This window comes from Mustelus asterias, chromosome 19 (assembly GCF_964213995.1).
Source record: "Mustelus asterias chromosome 19, sMusAst1.hap1.1, whole genome shotgun sequence".
Taxonomy (NCBI): domain Eukaryota; kingdom Metazoa; phylum Chordata; class Chondrichthyes; order Carcharhiniformes; family Triakidae; genus Mustelus; species Mustelus asterias.
The window spans coordinates 18127815-18142901 of NC_135819.1; the positions used below are offsets into that span (position 1 = coordinate 18127815).

The 15087-nt window shown below is 52.4% G+C and overlaps 1 protein-coding gene across 1 annotated transcript in view; it reads left to right on the top strand.

Annotated features, from left to right (window-relative positions):
- The window catches only part of pnpla6 (patatin-like phospholipase domain containing 6), a 199900-nt gene that overhangs the window by 138722 nt on the left and 46091 nt on the right, over nucleotides 1-15087 (top strand). Inside the window, exon 30 of the mRNA XM_078235102.1 lies at nucleotides 14698-14814. Within this exon, the coding sequence (XP_078091228.1) occupies nucleotides 14698-14814 (117 nt within the window). The remainder of the gene's footprint in view (nucleotides 1-14697; nucleotides 14815-15087) is intronic.

The window sequence follows — 15087 nt, forward strand, 5'->3', positions numbered from 1 at the left end:
CTCTAACCATTAAGTTACTAAATCCACCTCTTTCAGCAACGTGATCTTGTAGCCGTAGCAAAAACTCTTTGCAAAGTGATCCTGCTGATGTTGTCCTGTCACAGTAACGGAGCAGGGGCTGCTCTTTCATTGGAATCCGGAAAACTAATTTTTTCACAATGAACTGGGACTGGGAGCATTCTGGCCAAGTTTGCCGATGATACAAAGATAGGTGGAGGGGCAGGTAGTATTGAGGAGGTGGGGAGGCTGCAGAAAGATTTAGACAGTTTAGGAGAGTGGTCCAAGAAGTGGCTGATGAAATTCAACGTGGGCAAGTGCGAGGTTGTACACTTTGGAAAAAAGAATAGAGGCATGGACTATTTTCTAAACGGTGACAAAATTCATAATGCTAAAGTGCAAAGGGACTTGGGAGTCCTAGTCCAGGATTCTCTAAAGGTAAACTTGCAGGTTGAGTCCGTAATTAAGAAAGCAAATGTAATGTTGTCATTTATCTCAAGAGGCTTGGAATACAAAAGCAGGGATGTACTTCTGAGGCTTTATAAAGCACTGGTTAGGCCCCATTTGGAGTACTGTGAGCAATTTTGGGCCCCACACCTCAGGAAGGACATACTGGCACTGGAGCGGGTCCAGCGGAGATTCACACGGATGATCCCAGGAATGGTAGGCCTGACATACGATGAACGTCTGAGGATCGTGGGATTATATTCATTGGAGTTTAGGAGGTTGAGGGGAGATCTGATAGAAACTTACAAGATAATGAACGGCTTAGATAGGATGGACGTAGGGAAGTTGTTTCCATTAACAGGGGAGACTAGGACGCGGGGGCACAGCCTTAGAATAAAAGGGAGTCACTTTAGAACAGAGATGAGGAGAAATTTCTTCAGCCAGAGAGTGGTGGGTCTGTGGAATTCATTGCCACAGAGGGCTGTGGAGGCCGAGACGTTGAGCGTCTTCAAGACAGAAATTGATAAATTCTTGATTTCTCGAGGAATTAAGGGCTATGGGGAGAGAGCGGGTAAATGGAGTTGAAATCAACCATGATTGAATGGTGGAGTGGACTCGATGGGCCGAATGGCCTTACTTCCGCTCCTATGTCTTATGGTCTTATGGAAAGTTCTGAGGTTAAATATGCAAAAGCTTTGTGAAGTCTCAGAACCAGACAGGCTTTGTTCCGTGTGTGCAATGGAGTAATACAGGCAGGCACAGGGTGGGATGGGGGGGCCAGTGAGACGGGGGAGGGAGGGGCAGTGAGGTGCGGTGGGGGAGGGAGGGGCAGTGAGGTGCGGTGGGGGAGGGGCAGTGAGGTGCGGTGGGGGAGGGGCAGTGAGGTGCGGTGGGGGAGGGGCAGTGAGGTGCGGTGGGGGAGGGGCAGTGAGGTGCGGTGGGGGAGGGGCAGTGAGGTGCGGTGGGGGAGGGGCAGTGAGGTGCGGTGAGGGAGGGGCAGTGAGGTGCGGTGGGGGAGGGGCAGTGAGGCGCGGTGGGGGAGGGGCAGTGAGGCGCGGTGGGGGAGGGAGGGGCAGTGAGGCGCGGTGGGGGAGGGAGGGGCAGTGAGGCGCGGTGGGGGAGGGGCAGTGAGGCGCGGTGGGGGAGGGGCAGTGAGGCGCGGTGGGGGAGGGAGGGGCAGTGAGGCACGGTGGGGGAGGGGCAGTGAGGCACGGTGGGGGAGGGGCAGTGAGGCGCGGTGGGGGAGGGGCAGTGAGGTGCGGTGGGGGAGGGGCAGTGAGGTGCGGTGGGGGAGGGGCAGTGAGGTGCGGTGGGGGAGGGGCAGTGAGGTGCGGTGGGGGAGGGGCAGTGAGGTGCGGTGGGGGAGGGGCAGTGAGGTGCGGTGGGGGAGGGGCAGTGAGGTGCGGTGGGGGAGGGGCAGTGAGGTGCGGTGAGGGAGGGGCAGTGAGGCGCGGTGGGGGAGGGGCAGTGAGGCGCGGTGGGGGAGGGAGGGGCAGTGAGGCGCGGTGGGGGAGGGGCAGTGAGGCGCGGTGGGGGAGGGGCAGTGAGGCGCGGTGGGGGAGGGAGGGGCAGTGAGGCACGGTGGGGGAGGGGCAGTGAGGCACGGTGGGGGAGGGGCAGTGAGGCGCGGTGAGGGAGGGGCAGTGAGGTGCGGTGAGGGAGGGGCAGTGAGGTGCGGTGGGGGAGGGGCAGTGAGGCGCGGTGGGGAAGGGGCAGTGAGGCGCGGTGGGGAGGGGCAGTGAGGCGCGGTGGGGGAGGGGCAGTGAGGCGCGGTGGGGGAGGGGCAGTGAGGCGCGGTGGGGGAGGGAGGGGCAGTGAGGCGCGGTGGGGGAGGGGCAGTGAGACGCGGTGGGGGAGGGGGGTGCAGTGAAGGGTGGTGGGGGAGGGGGGGCGGTGGGGGAGGGCGGGGCAGTGAGGGGCGGTAGAGGAGGGGGGCAGTGAGGGGCGGTGGGGGAGGGGGGGCGGTGGGAGAGGAGGGCAGTGAGGGGCGGTGGGAGAGGGGGGCAGTGAGGGGCGGTGGGGCAGTGAGGGGCGGTGGGGGAGGGGGGGCGGTGGGGGAGGGGGGGCGGTGGGGGAGGGGGACAGTGAGGCGCGGTGGGGGAGGGGGGGCAGTGAGGCGCGGTGGGGGAGGGGGGGCCGTGAGGCGCGGTGGGGGGGTGCAGTGAGGCGCGAGGGGGGGTGGGGGAGGGGGGGTGGGGGAGGGGGGTGCAGTGAGGCATGGTGGGGGAGGGGGTGCAGTGAGGCATGGTGGGGGAGGGGGTGCAGTGAGGCATGGTGGGGGAGGGGGTGCAGTGAGGGGCGGTGGGGGAGGGGGGGCAGTGAGGCGCGGTGGGGGAGGGGGGCAGTGAGGGGCGGTGGGGGAGGGGGGGCAGTGAGGCGCGGTGGGGGAGGGGGGGGGCAGTGAGGGTGATGTGCGGATGGAGGGACATTCGGTCAGGAGGCACAGGGTTCTGGCAGGTGGGAGACGGCGGGAAGGTGGAAATGGCGCGTGATTAGGCAGGCGAGTGTGGGAGGGGCACGAGGATGAGCTGCCAAGGGAGTAGCGCATGGGGGTGGACAGCCATGGGAACGGTGTGACTGGGTTGTTGCAGTAATGGCACAAATAGGCGGACAGCCAGAGGAATGGCGTGTGTTGGCATGTTGACATGGGAAATGCATGTGTTGCTGTGGGAATGACATGCATGCACGGGCAGACACAGTAACTTTGCAGCTTATTTGAATAAAATGTGTGAAAATGCAAAGCAGTGTGTTGAGTGTCTCTGCGCCTCACAGTGGTTATCTGCTTTGAGAGTGGTCAGTATATGGGTGACATTGCCAACAATAGCAGGATCACTGATTTATCAAGAGCTTTGCATGATCATTAAATCGTTATCTTTAAAGTGGAACACTCCTTTATTACCTTTCACTCACATTTGCCCAGTATTTGCTTTTCCAATCAAAGTGAATTCTCCTTATCCAAACTGCTCCACAAGGAACACAAACTCCGTAATTATTTAACAGGCATCTTGACACAGGGGAATGTGTGGAAGGATGAGCTCGATGGGCTGAATGGCCATGTCTTGGCCAATTAATGCCTGCTTTGCACGACAGGACCTGTGGTGAGTTGTTTGGGAATTGGCTGCAGACCCTTGGTCATGAATCCGCTGCAGTGGGCCACCTGACGATTTCAGTGCAATGCCAGTCCTTTTAATTGGTGTAGTCGCCTCCTTATTGAGAACCATACTTCCATGTGAGAGAATATAGTGCCACTTATTTAGAACGACATGCGGGAAGTTTCTTGGCTCCTCTTTGACCAAGGGAAGTGCCCTGTCTCATCCCTACCTCCCCGTGTTCATCTGAATTCGAGCCTGACATCCCCGCCAGCCAGCCCGGTTTGCCCAGTGCCTGCCACACACAGTGGCCACTGCTTACAACCAATCTCTGTACCTGGCATAAGCTGAGGCAGAGAGAGACCGACTGAGTTTTGGGACTCGTCACCACCATGTGTTTATTTAATCTCGGAAGAAGCTGAATTTTTTTTTAAAAGATCTCAATTTTGGAAGGAAAATTGCTGGCTGCCTCATGGTTCAGGTTCTGAAGTTAAAGGTGTCTAACTCAGTGTTCCTCTTTATTGATGACGTGGAGTGTTTTCTTTCTGTCATTAACTTCCATTTATTGAACTGAAGCAGATGGAGCCTTAACAGCACAGAAAATCCATTCTGTTCTCTTCAAATTGGACCCACACACCTGGCTGCTTCCATTTTTCTTTTTGAAGTTTTTTTTGAGCGTTGTTTTTTTTTCCCCCAGTCCAAATCCCTGGATTTTTGCAGGGGGGGGAGAGGCCTCGGGCCTCCTTGTGTTAAAACTCCCATCTGGTTCTGTCACTGTTACTAAGCTGAGCTACTCCGGGACATTGCTATCCACAATTGCTTGCCCTGCCCTTGAGAGTGGAGGTTGTACTGTGGTGTGTAACGCTCGTTTGTGTCCTTCCCCCTTTTCCTCCTCCCTTCCATCCTTCCTCCCTGCCCCCGACCCCCCCCCTCAGCTTTGGTTCCTTGTCTCGTTGTGGTGGCATTGCTTCATAACATCATCAACATCACTATCCAATTCATAACTGCTTTTATTAACCCACAAAGTTAATCTAGGGATAACTTTCCACACAGCGTTTGCTCCCTCTTATCACCTTCCCTTTCTTCCCCATTACTTTCCGTCTAACCTTTTTAAGTTTACCCTTTCCTCACATTGAATCAAATGTTTAGTTTTACCTGCCATTTACGCAGTCTGTTAAAACTACCGCGGTAAGTATTAGCCAAGAGAAGTTAACGTTCAGAGTAAGGTTTTAGTTTGCTTTCTGTTTTAAAAGTAAATCATGTATACCCCACCCCACCCCTCCCCTCCATCCAAGTGTTCAGCCAGTCGGCGTTTGTGTACACGGGGTGTATTTCAGGCTGATTAATAGTCTCCCTCTCTTTTTCCATCTTCTAAATCCCTGGCAAGCAGCGTTGGGTGTCAGGCTGGCTAGCCTCCATCTGTTTTGAGAAAGCATTGAGGCAGAGAGCTCTCTCCTGATAGATGTCAAGTCAGAGAGGATAGGGAGTCCCCGTATCTCTTTAAAACTAGATGTTTTGGGCTACCGTCAGTTTAACGAGTAGCCTGGAGCACTCGGTGAGCCAGTCCGCTCCCGCCACTCGGGGATTCACACTCTGTACAGTGTCCCACCAACGCAGGGTGGGACGACCCCCCCCCTCTCAGTAACCTCGGGCTCCGATTCCACACCTGTGCGGAATGCAAATGCTGAAGAAGTTGCGGTGAAGGTGCCTCCTTCCTGTTCCGGAGAACATTAAAATGTCCCAGTGCCAGCCTCTGCAGTGACAACAGGGGAACTGACGCACGGGCTGAATGAATTATGCATAGCCCATTCGGTTTATTGCGGATTGATTGCTGAAGAATCTCCTCCACCTCGAAGGTTTCCCGTGGCTTGGTCCCACAGGAGGAGTGAACGCTGAGTGTTGGCTCCCTGGGCCCCTGCTTCTCCTGACCGCTGCTCTGTGAAAACTCATCCATCGCTCTGTCACACCAGCGTCTAGTTTCAGCATCCAGTTTCATCGCAAGCAGGTTGTAACCAGTAAGACAAATCTCACCTTATTAATTGCAGGCTTTGTTTAGTAGCCATATCACTCCACGTTTAACTCTCTTTTAGCTCGGCATGTAGCACCCCTAAGTCTTGTCAGACTTGCAGTTAGGTTACTAACAGGATCCAGTATCGGCCAGCCCTTTGCATTGTGTTCTGACGTGGCCAATTCGAACATTGTATTGCAAGTGTTTTAACCCATGGAATTATCCGGAAGAGGCTCTTCGGCCCATCATGTCTGCCCTGGCACGTGAGAAACACCTGACCTCCCAACCAATCCCATCTGCCAGCACTTGGCCCATAGCCCTGAATGTCATGACGTGCCAAGTACTCATCCCGGTACTTTTTAAAGGATGTGCGGCATCCCGCCTCCACCACCCTCCCAGGCAGCGCATTCCAGACCCTCACCTCTGAGTAAAAAGGTTTTTCCTCGCATCCCCCCCTAAACCTTCTACCCCTCACCTTGAATCTATGTCCATTTGTGACTGACCCTTCAACTCAGGGGAACAGCTGCTCCCTATCCACTCTGCCCATGATCCTCATAATCTTGAACACCTCAATCAGGTCGCCCCTCAGTCTTTTCTGCTCCAATGAAAACAACCCAAGCCCACCCAACCTCTCTTCATAATTGAAATGTTCTATCCCAGGCAGCGTCCTGGTGAATCTCCTCTGCGCCCCCTCCAGTGCAATCACATCCTTCCAATAATGTGGCACACAGTGCTCCAGCTGTGGCCCCACCAAAGTTAGGATCATGGAATAGAATCATAGAATCCCTACAGTACAGTAGGAGGCCATTTGGCCCATCAAGCCTGCACCAACAACAATCCCATCCTATCCCTGTAACCCCACCATTAGCTAATCCCCTCAAAACTATGGTCAATTTAGCATGGCCAATCAACCTAACCCGCACATCTTTAGACTGTGGAAGGAAACCAGAGCACTCGGAGGAAACCCACGCAGACCCAAACGTGCAGACTCCACACAGACAGTGACCCAAGCCAGGAATCGAAGCCAGGTCCCTGGCGCCGTGAGGCAGCAGTGCTAACCCACTGTTCAATACAACTCCAACCCGACTTCTCTGCTTTTGTAATCTGTGCCTCGATTGATAAAGGCAAGTGTCCCATATGGCCTTTTCACCACCCAAATAGCATGCCCTTCCATGTCACGTCGTGACAGAGTGGGTTGTAAAGAGTTTGAGCTCCAGTTCCGCAGTCACGTGGCTGGGGCATCTGGATGTACACAGAGACCCCTGCTGCCGTGCGGAGATGTGGGCAATCCCACACCACTCAGCCAGGAATGCACTGTGTTGTGAGGAGTGGCGGATTAGGTGCGTGCAGAGCTGAACCTGCGTCAGGAGAGGCTGGCCCAGCTCCTGGCTGGATAGCTACCACGATGGGAAGATCAGGAGGAGCCCAGAGCGGCTTCTACACAGCCTGGGCGGCGCTTTGGAAGCATGTAAACTCATCACTGTGGGAACAGAAACACCTGGAAAATGCAGCATCAGTGGATGACCAGCGCCCAGCCTCCAAACCCAGTAGATCAAAGGGTGAGAGGAGCTATATTGTCGACTGGTCTGTGGCGTTCCTGTTGTTGGCGACTTCCTGTGAACATAGGAGATTCCAAGTGTGGAAACCTCACCAATTCCAGATCATTTGACATATGCTCGTGGCAGAGGTGGTTGGGGGGGAGGGGGATCGCGGCTGCTCTGTGTGGGGGGAGGGGGGTGGAGAGAAGTGCTGCACTGTCGGGGGAGGTGCTGCACTGTCGGGGGCGGAGGACGGAGTGCTGCACTGTCAAAGAACAAAGAAAATTGCAGCGCAGGAACAGGCCCTTCGGCCCTCCAAGCCTGCACCGACCATGCTGCCCCAGTCTAAACTAAAACCCCCTACCCTTCCGGGGACCGTATCCCTCTATTCCCATCCTATTCATGTACTTATCAAGACGCCCCTTAAAAGTCACTACCGTATCCACTACCTCCCCCGGCAACGTGTTCCAGGCACCCACCACCCTCTGTGTAAAAAATCTGCCTTGTACATCTCCTTTAAACCTTGCCCCTCGTACCTTAAACCTGGGCCCCCTAGTAATTGACTCTTCCACCCTGGGAAAAAGCTTCTGACTATCCATTCTGTCCATGCCTCTCATAATCTTGTAGACTTCTATCAGGTCTCCCCTCAACCTCCGTCGCTCCAGTGAGAACAAACCAAGTTTCTCCAACCTCTCCTCATAGCTAATGCCCTCCATACTAGGCAACATCCTGGTAAATCTTTTCTGTACCCTCTCCAAAGCCTCCACATCCTTCTGGTAGCGTGGCGACCAGAATTGAACACTATATTCCAAGTGCGGCCTAACTAAGGTTCTATAAAGCTGCAACATGACTTGCCAATTTTTAAATTCAATACCCCAGCCGATGAAGGCAAGCATGCCGTATGCCTTCTTGACTACCTTCTCCACCTGCATTGCCACTTTCAGTGACCTGTACACCCAGATCCCTCTGCCTATCAATACTCTTAAGGTTTCTGCCATTTACTGTATATTTCATATCTGTATTAGACCTTCCAAAATGCATTACCTCACATTTGTCCGGATTAAACTCCATCTGCTATCTCTCCGCCCAACTCTCTAACTGATCTATATCCTGCTGTATCCTCTGATGGTCCTCATCGCTATCCGCATATCCACTAACCTTTGTGTCGTCCGCAAACTTGCTAATCAATCCAGTTACATTTTCCTCCAAATCATTTTTATATATATATTACAAACAGCAAAGGTCCCAGCACTGATCCCTGAGGAACACCACTTGTCACAGCCCTCCATTCAGAAACACACCCTTCCACTGCTACTCTCTGTATTCTTTGACCGAGCCAGTTTTGTATCCAAATTGCCAGCTCACCTCTGATCCCATGTGACTTCATCTTCTGCACCAGTCTGCCGTGAGGGACCTTGTCAAAGGCCTTACTGAAGTCCATGTAGACAACGTCCACTGCCCTACCCTCATCAATCATCTTCGTCATTTCCTCGAAAAACTCGATCAAGTTCGTGAGACACGACCTCCCCTTCACAAAACCATGTTGCCTCTCACTAATACGTCCACTTATTTCCAAGTGGGAATAAATCCTGTCTCGAAGAATCCTCTCCAATAATTTCCCTACCACTGATGTAAGGCTCACCGGCCTGTAATTACCTGGATTATTCTTGCTACCCTTCTTAAACAAAGGAACAACATTGGCTATTCTCCAATCCTCTGGGACCTCCCTTGTAGCCAGTGAGGATACAAAGATTTCTCTCAAGGCCTCAGCAATTTCCTCCCTTGCCTCTCAGTATGTCGGGGGTGAAGGGGGAGTGCTCCACTGTCGGGGGGATGGGGTGGGGGGGAGTGCTGCACTGTTGTCGGGGGGCTGGGGGGGGAGTGCTGCACTGTCGGGGGGGTGGGGGGGGAGTGCTGCACTGTCGGGGGGGGGGGCGGGGAGTGCTGCACTGTTGTCGGGGGGGTGGGGGGAGTGCTGCACTGTTTGGGGAGGGGGGGTGCTGCGCTGGGTTGACCGTGCTAAATCGCCCCTTCCTGTCAGGGACTAGCAGGGTGAATATGTGGGCTTGCGGGGAAAAGGCCTGGGTGTAATTGTTGTTGGTGATGTGCTGCATGGCCTCCTTCTGCCCTGCAGCGACTCTGTAAAGTGCCTCTCTGTTCCCCAGTGGACAAGTTCCCATTTGCCTACGTTATCCACCATCTGCCTGTCTACATTCCTCATGGACAGCATTCCTACCTATCTTTTCGTCATCAGTAGATTTAGCGACCTTGCATCTGATCCCTTCATCCAATTCATTGAGATTGTGAAGGATCTTTCCTATCTGGGCCTAACTCCCACACAGATTTTTGCGATGCCTGTGATTCCCCAACACCTCAATCCCAGTCATTAATAAAGGTGTTGTTTCCTGTCGCCGGGGCAGTGGGAAAGCCCTGGACCTCGATTGCCCGGGTTCACCCGGATTTCCGCCATTAGAGTGTTTTAGCTTCCATTAACTGGGACGCCCTGTCTGGAGGTGGTGCAGAGTTTGGGCTGTGAATTGGGATGCAGGTTGCAAAGGCCCGGATGTGACCCCACCGCATCCTGATGCAGATTGCTTCCGGTATTCTTCAACCTCGGAAGTGGCATGATGCGGTCGGGAAGTATTCTCGGAATCACCCACAGAGCAAAGGATTCCACTCAAATTTGCAGTCTTTCCATCGAATGTTTGCCGCTGGATTGTACCCATCCAGCTGTGAAAGGCCAGAGGCGTGAAACCCATTCTAGTTTGTCTCCTGCTCTCTGCGACCTACCCTGTGGAATTGCAAGGATATAGTTGGATTACTCAGTAGCCGGCTCCTCTTCAGCCTGCCGCACCATCCTTGGAACAATTACCAAACATCACCGTCAAATGAACCCCTTTTGGCGTGGGCTGTCTCAAAAGGACACGCATTCCTCTTCACGGCTGCTTCAGGTGAAAAGTTGTCAGCCCTGGAACAGTTTGTGAAGACTCTGAACCCAAAGTGAGCAGGTTGGAAGAGAGTGCAAAGCAGACGATAGCATTACTAGAAAGGTTAACCTGATAGAGGCTGTCTACTCTGCTAATACCATGAAGACCCAAGTCTACAAGCAGCACAGTTCACCTTGTCCCATCTCTGTAGTTTAGAGCACATGCTATATCGGAGATAGTATAAGCGCCATTCCACCCAGCTTGCCTCATCTCCGGCCCAGCTACACTCCACAGGTGAGTGTGTCTGGGAGCAGTTGACACCTCCAGTGGTTCGTTCTTCAGTCGGTATGTTCGCGGCCTGCACATTCATAGGATCGTAGAATCCCCGGAGTGCAGGAGGAGGCCATTCGGCCCATCGAGCCTGCACCAACAACAATCCCACTCAGGCCCATGTATTTACCCTGCTCGTCCCCCTGACACTAGGGGGCAATTTAGCACGGCCAATCAATCTGACCCGCACATCTTTGGAGTGTGGGAGGAAACCGGAGCACCCGGAGGAAACCCACGCAGACACGGGGAGAACGTGCAGACTCCACACAGACAGTGAGCCAAGCCGGGGATTGACTTGAAGAGCTATTGCTAAACAGTGCTGGTGTTTAAAACAGCAAAAAGTCTCTTAACAAGAGTGTTCTGGTGAAATGTTCCATCACTCTACGCCCTCTCTGCTTACTTGTGTAGATATATTCGAAATGATCATTATCTATCTGAAATTTATCGGATGAGTCTGCTCCTCATTTAACCGATGCTTTCTGAATAAAACCGTTTGGAGGTTTACCCAGCCTGTGCGCACGGTTCTCTCGCTTTGCGCTGCCCTTTATCCAAACAGGTACCCTCTCAAAGGGGCAAGTGGTGGGTCTTTCCAGTAACCTTCAGCCTTGCTTTGGTCTCTGTCGATCTCCAGCCCTCCTAGGAGACAGTACGGCCACTCCCATCTCGTGATTTGTCGGGGGGGGGGGAGGGGGCGCACTTAGCTTAGCTGCATTGCATGAACCCATTGCGTTTGGATGCACTGAGCCGGGAACTGGAGCAGTGGCGAGGTCACCGAGTATGGATTGTGTACATGGGTTACTCAAGTTATCAAATGGGGGGCTTTCAGATTGACTGGGTGGTGGTGGGGGGAGGGGGCGGTGTGTGTGTGCGGGGGGGGGAGGTGGGGGGTGTGTGTGTGGGCGCATGGACTGGGGGGGGTGGTGTGGTGGTGGGTGTGTAGGGGGGTGGTGGTGGTGGGCACAGATTTTATCAAAGACATTTATCGAATGTTCTGCATCTCCCAAACTCTGTTCCATTCAATCCGTTACACGTCCCTCAAACAACTCTGTAAGTGAGCCAGGAGAATCATTCGCTCTAAGCCTGTGGAACCGACAGCCCAAGCAGTAAAACAGAATCTGATCCTGCTAACCAAGTCAGGAAAATGAAATGAGTGCCCGATCTCTGCATGGTATTCAATGGAAAGCAGCAGTGCCTGGCCCTGTAAACAGCCCCTGTGATACTAACTAGAGAGAGCGACAGGCAGGAATGGCAACTCTTGACATTGCACACGGTACTGCTTAGAAATTGAACTCAAACCTTCACGTGTACCTCATCGACCTCTTAACATCAAGACTGAAATCATTTTCCATAATCACTTCAGCCTCAAGACCTGTTAATGTTAAAACCTGGGATGGTGCTCAGTTAGAGAGATCTGCTTTTCCCTACATAACAAAGAACAGTACAGTAACAGGCCCTTCGGCCCTCCAAGCCTGTGCCGATCACGTTGTCCTATCCAGACCAACTGCCTGTATCCCTCTATTCCCATCTGTTCATGTGTCTATCCAGATAAGTCTTTAAATGTGGCTAATGTAACTGCTTCAACCACCTCACTTGGCAGCGCATTCCAGGCCCCCACCACCCTCTGTGTAAAAAAACTTCCCCCGCACATCTCCACTGATCCTTTCCCCCCTTATCTTGAACTTGTGCCCCCTTGTAATTGTCATTTCTGCCCCTGGGAAAAAGCTTCCAACTGTTCACCCTATCCATACCCCTCATAATTTTATAAACTTCTATCAGGTTTCCCCTCAGCCTCCGTCTTTCCAGGGAGAACAATCCCAGTTTATTCAATCTCTCCTCATAGCTAATACCCTCCATACCAGGCAACATTTCGGACATTAATTGCATTTGTGCGATTACGATGATATCCTAAAAGGATTTTACACCCCAGGGTTGAAATGTGAGGTAAACACAGCAGCTGGCTTGTGATCTGCGCTGTCCCACAAACAGCAGTGAGATAACCAGTCAACTTTCCAGGTTGTTGCAGGGTTGTGGCCAAAGAAATTTCCAAACCATACGAGACATTGTCCAGGGTAAAATATTGCTTTTCTCAGAGTAAAGAATTCTGGAATGATGGAGGTTGAAGGGTGACCTGATAGAGATTTACAAGATTATGAGGGGCAAGGACAGAGTGGATAGTCAGATGTTCTTTCCTAGGGTAGAAAAGTCAAGTACTCGGGGACATAGGTTTAAGGTGCGTGGGGAAAAGTTTAGAGGAGATGTGTGAGACAAGTTTTTTACACAGAGGGTGGTGAATGTCTGGAACGTGCTGCCCGGGGAGGTGGTGGGAGCAGGTATGATAGCCGCATTTAAGGGGCAACTAGACGAATACATGAATAGGATGGGGGCTGCACAGTATCAACCTGTCAACATTTACAAACGAGACAGAAATAGGGATGAGGACTTCAGGAAGAATACCCGAGAAGATCAGATCCATCCACTGTGGAGAAATGTGTGATGCTTTTGGGAGGAAGACTGAGAGGCACTTAACGCTACATGGTAAAATTTAAGAGATAATGGGACAAAGTTACGTGCAAATATCTTTTTTAAAGAAAGACAAAGACAAGTAGGTAAAGTTGCAGGTGGGATCCCGGGTGTGATAACTGGGAGCTCGAGTACAAAAGCAAAGCGCTAGCAGTCAGAGTTATGCAGCACAGAGAAAAGCCATTCGGCCCATCATATTTGTGCTAGCCATCAAGCACCTATCTGTTCTAATCCTATTGATATAATGTATTTTGGAAGGTCCAATGCATGTAGGAACTATTCAGCAAATAGTAGCACCCTTAGGAGTATTGACAGGCAGAGAGATCTGGGTGTACATGTCCACCGATCACTGAAAGTGGCCACGCAGGTGGTCAAGAAGGCATACAGCACGCTTGCCTTCATCGACCGGGGCACTGAGTGTAAAAATTGGCGGCTCATGCTGCAGCTGTACAGAACCTTAGTTAGGCCTCATTTGGAATATTGTGTACAATTCTGGTCACCCACACTACCAGAAGGATGTGGAGGCTTTGGAGAGGGTACAGAAGAGGTTTACCAGATATAGCCTGGTCTGGAGGGTATTAGCTATGAGGTTTGTTCTCACTGGAATGACGGAGGTTGAGGGGTGACCTGATAGAGGTTTACAAGATTATGAGTGCCATGGACAGAGTGGATAGTCAGATGCTCTTTCCCAGGGTATAAAAGTCAAGTACTGGAGGACATAGGTTTAAGGTGCATGGGGAAAGGTTTAGAGGAGATGTGCAAGGCAATACGCAGAAGATGGTGCATATCTGGAACGCGCTGTCTGGGGAGGTGGTGGGAGCAGGTACGAAAGCAGCATTTAAGGGGGAATTAGATGAATACATGAATAGGAAGGGAATGGAAAGATACGGACTCTAAGTGCATACGGTTTTAGGTCAGGCAGGCATCATGATCGGCGCAGGCGTGGAGGGCCAAAGGGTCTGTTTCTGTGCTGTACTGTTCTTGGTTCTTTGATCCCAATGCTAAACCTGCCCGTATGCAGTTAGATTGTTGTTCATGAGGTAGTCTCTTTCGGAAGGATGTGGAGAGGGTACAGGAGAGACTTGAGAACCACAAGGGTTCATAAACAGGATGGGGCCTATTAAAACCGGAAATGGTTAACTCTTTTTGAAGAGGAGAAGCATTGTTGAAGGAGTGCAGGGGAAGGAGTGTGGGTTTGGGGTGAGGGTGTACTGTCAGGTTCTGTGCACCCAGGTTCACCATCTCTCAGCATTTTACTTTGCAGCAAGATTTAAAGATAATCGTAGCGAGTTAACCACATCACTGATCAAAGTCACCCCTGGAGATTAGGGGTACAATCCCCACCCCTGCAGCTTTTCATCCATTAGCATCTGCTGTGTCCCCCTCCTTATCCCCCTCCCACAACGCACCGTGCCCAGCTGTGTCCCTTCAGTAAAAACCAATCTAACTTTGTCTCCTGCCGCCCCACCTCCCCTACAATCCTATACTGCTGCTTTCTCATTTACACTCTATTGGTCTATCGAAAATGTCGATTAGTCTTCCACTTCAGCCACTTTACTGAATCAGTAACGTCTCGGGACTGTCAAAGCGTTTCGCAGGCTTACAGGGAACTTTCTGCCACACGTGTTGCTGTTCTGACTCCTCGGGGAGCGGGTCTCCTTTGTTCTTGATGCTGCGATCATGCTTCTCCTCTGTGGCCCTGTGTTCCTGACAACACCTCTCTCTTCCCCCCCCCCCCCCCCCCCCACCTCCCCAAACCCCCCCCCCCCCACTCTCCTCCCCTGCCCCATGCTGTTCAGCCCTTGCTGTTCGTACTCTTACTCTTCATCTTCATCCAGCAGGCAGTATCTGGCGTTACGTCAGAGCGAGCGCATCTTACGTGCCTTATCTGCCTCCTCTCTGTGACCCCAAGGACGGGCATTTGCTTGTGGATGGCTGCTATGTAAACAATGTCCCAGGTCAGCAATACAATCGCTTCCTATCTACACTGGCCAGGCAGGGACATTGGAAACTTGGGCCTCGGAAGGAAATTGAGCATCTGTGTGTTCGAAACCCCCATTGAATATCGGGTTCTGTCACAGTCCCTGAAAGTTGCAAAGATTAAATGCTGGACACCAGCAGTGGTAAATGGTTCAATATCTCCACACCACTTAGATTGTAAGCACAGGTAATTGGCTGAAAGTGCATTCTGTGTCAAGCAATTGAATGATTGGTGCTGCTTTCTTTCCTTC